Below are 3015 nucleotides of genomic sequence, written 5' to 3'. Positions count from 1 at the left end.
CTGAAGGAGCTGAGTAGGGCAGGGTTCCTCTGTGAGGTGGAAGCTCTGAAGCTTGGAAGCTGCAGCTCCAAGGAGGAGCTTCATTCTTAAAGGCGGGGCTAGGCCCACCCACGCGTTTTGTGCAGCTGACTGGTTGCCATGGGAGATTATAGTATTTCTCAAACATGCATGAAAGAATCAAATCAACACTCCAGGTATGTTTTTGATGAGAGAATAACATTACAACATGATGTGAATGTCAAAGAAGTCAATTTTTTCTTACTGCCTCTTTAAAAAGTAAAGAAGAAAGTAAAAGAAAGCATTTTCTTCTCAGAGAAACTTCATCTTTGCAAACACCGCCCACAGTTGCCTCTGCGGTCTGACTCCTCTCTCGCTGCCGGAGCTCTCCTTAGTAACCATGGCATCAGAGCTGTTGTCCTTTCCACCTCAGCTTTGGGTTAGAAGTGTTTACAGTGCAGCGTTTTCCACAGGAGTGACCATGAAGCCAGAGGATATAATGCAAATGAATCGTCTCTGGTGGCCGTCTCTTAAAAAAACGACTCCATCAGTAAGAGTGGGCATCATGCTGGATGAGTCAGTCTGCACGTCAGGGAATACCTCACCGCTCTCCAACTTTGCACAGCCTGACTAATTTCATTTACACTCCATGCTGAGCTTTCAGCACTTAGATTGAAAATGTGTCTCTCTCATCTCTGACTTTATTGCACCTGAAATAGATTTTTTTTGTTGTTTCCTGATGATTATCTCCTCTTCTTTAAATCACCCCAGGTTTTTTTTCTTCCTCCTTCCCACATTGTCTCCTTGCTTCGTTCCTGTGTCTCGATTTTTGTCTCTTTTTTGTGTTTAGAGGCTTGAGGACCAATGGGAGTGGTCATTTATGTGGTCGAGGCTTAGTAACGTCGCCGACTTATACAAACAAGAGCTTATTTTATCTGTCAGGAGTCGCCTATAGAAACTCTGAGTCACAAACATGCTGACCTGAGGAGATTCAGAAGGCTGTAATTAAGCACAGGCACAGCTTGTTTCTTGTAGATTTAGCCCAGGCCTTCTACACATTAACAAGTGCAAATATTTTAAGGAAGCTTCTTAAAGTCTCTCACTGGAGCCCAGTTTTCAATTCGTATCTGATCAAAGTCTACTGAGGATTGAAAGAAACTCAATATTTTCTTTAAGCATGATGCCAAAGGATGGATTTGTAAGCTAGCAAAGGTGTAAACCTGAGACAAAGTGAGGGTGGGACTTAGAAAGATACTAAAATCATCTGAACTGCTGAACTCGGCTCTTGTCCAAATGATGCTTAAATACGAAAATATGTTACTTTGCAAAAACACAAAATCTTACCAAATATTTTGGGTTTAGTTTCTTATGAAAATATCTTCAGACACTTGAAATAGGACAAAATTAGCTTACAAGTTACTTTTTAGCTGCATGCAGAAGCTTGTTTTGTTTAATTCCTTAATATTAATTAAAAAATAAATAAATAAAGAAGCAACAATACTTGGAAATATTTTGTGTTTTTCCAGTATATATCAGGTTTTGATATTGACATTTACATGCAGATGATCCTCTGTTTTTTTTTGTTTGTATTTTTTTTTTTGCACCAATGGTGTGGAAATGTTATCTTGTCATTTTTTAATTAACTGAAAAGCTTATTTTGTTATTTCACAGTTCAGTACTTTTCATTTATTACAGATTATTTTATTTTCAGCTACATTGCATCTGTTTTTTTTGTCCATACTTATGGTTTCTTATTCCATAAGAATCACTTTTTTTCCATCCCAGTCATTTATCATTTCATTTGTTTCTCTCCTCCTCCTCTCTCCAGCCGTTGACCAACAACAATCCGTGGATGCTGCTGTACTTCATCTCGTTCCTCCTGATCGTCAGCTTCTTCGTCCTCAACATGTTCGTGGGCGTGGTGGTGGAGAACTTCCACAAGTGTCGGCAGCACCAGGAAGTGGAGGAGGCGAGGCGCAGGGAGGAAAAGCGCCAGCGTCGCATGGAAAAGAAGAGGAGAAGTAAGAAAGAGAAAGTTGTGGATTGACAAGTACAGGTAGTAAATTAGGTGAGATTTTAAGAAGTGGTGAGTTTATGAATCGGGGAAGGTGAAGATCTGAGCGGGGAGAAGTAGAAGTAGGAGTATAGTTTCTGAACTAGAAACTATAATCTTCCAAGGTAACAAAATTAAAATTGCATGAAGTGGAGCACAGACAAAGCTAAAACCAGAAAAACATCAGTTTTAAGAATTGATAAAGTAGAGGACTGATGTCTACTCTTAAATCTTGGCGTGTTTGAGAACAAAATGTAGTCTAAGAAGAAAGTTCTGTAACATACATTTATATTGGGCTGGAAATGTTAAAATAAGCTCCTACTTTTAAAGAACATAGCTAACACATGCTAAAGTCTTCCTGTAAAGTTATTGAGAATGAGTCTTTATTTGAACTACTTAACCTTTGGCTCTCAATTATGAAATTTCTGGGTGAGAGGCGGGGTCACCCTGGACAGGTCGCCAGTCTGTCACAGGGCAACACAGAGACACACAGGACAAACTACCATGCACACACACACTCACACCTAGGGACAATTTGGAGAGGCCAATTAACCTGACATGTTTTTGGACTGTGGGAGGAAACCAGAGTACCCAGAGAAAACCCACACATGCACAGGGAGAACATGCAAACTCCATGCAGAAAGACCGGGGCCAGGAATCAAACCCAGAACCTTCTTGCTGCAAGGCAACAGCTCTACCAACTGCGCCACTGTGCAGCCGCCTTGTGTAGTTTTCTACACTAGTTCTCTTTTTTTGTTTTCTCTTTGTTATTTAGAATAGAATAGAATATACTTCATTGGTCCCTAAGGGGAGAGAGGAGAGTTACTTTGTTGAAAGTAACTCCATAGGTAATAAATACAAAGTTTGTAATATATATATATATATATATATATATATATATATATATATATATATATATATATATATATATATATATATATATATATATATATACATACACATAT

The 3015-nt window shown here is 38.9% G+C and overlaps 1 protein-coding gene across 1 annotated transcript in view; it reads left to right on the top strand.

Moving 5' to 3' along the window:
* Positions 1-3015, top strand: part of LOC106965183 (voltage-dependent T-type calcium channel subunit alpha-1I) — a 105436-nt gene that overhangs the window by 72416 nt on the left and 30005 nt on the right. Inside the window, exon 22 of the mRNA XM_015061112.1 lies at positions 1826-2018. Coding sequence (XP_014916598.1) covers positions 1826-2018 — 193 coding nt within the window. The remainder of the gene's footprint in view (positions 1-1825; positions 2019-3015) is intronic.

The sequence above is a fragment of the Poecilia latipinna genome, unplaced genomic scaffold, assembly GCF_001443285.1.
Source record: "Poecilia latipinna isolate Pla-1442-1.1 unplaced genomic scaffold, P_latipinna-1.0 Scaffold1778, whole genome shotgun sequence".
NCBI lineage: Eukaryota > Metazoa > Chordata > Actinopteri > Cyprinodontiformes > Poeciliidae > Poecilia > Poecilia latipinna.
This window is presented reverse-complemented; position numbering and strand designations above follow the sequence as displayed.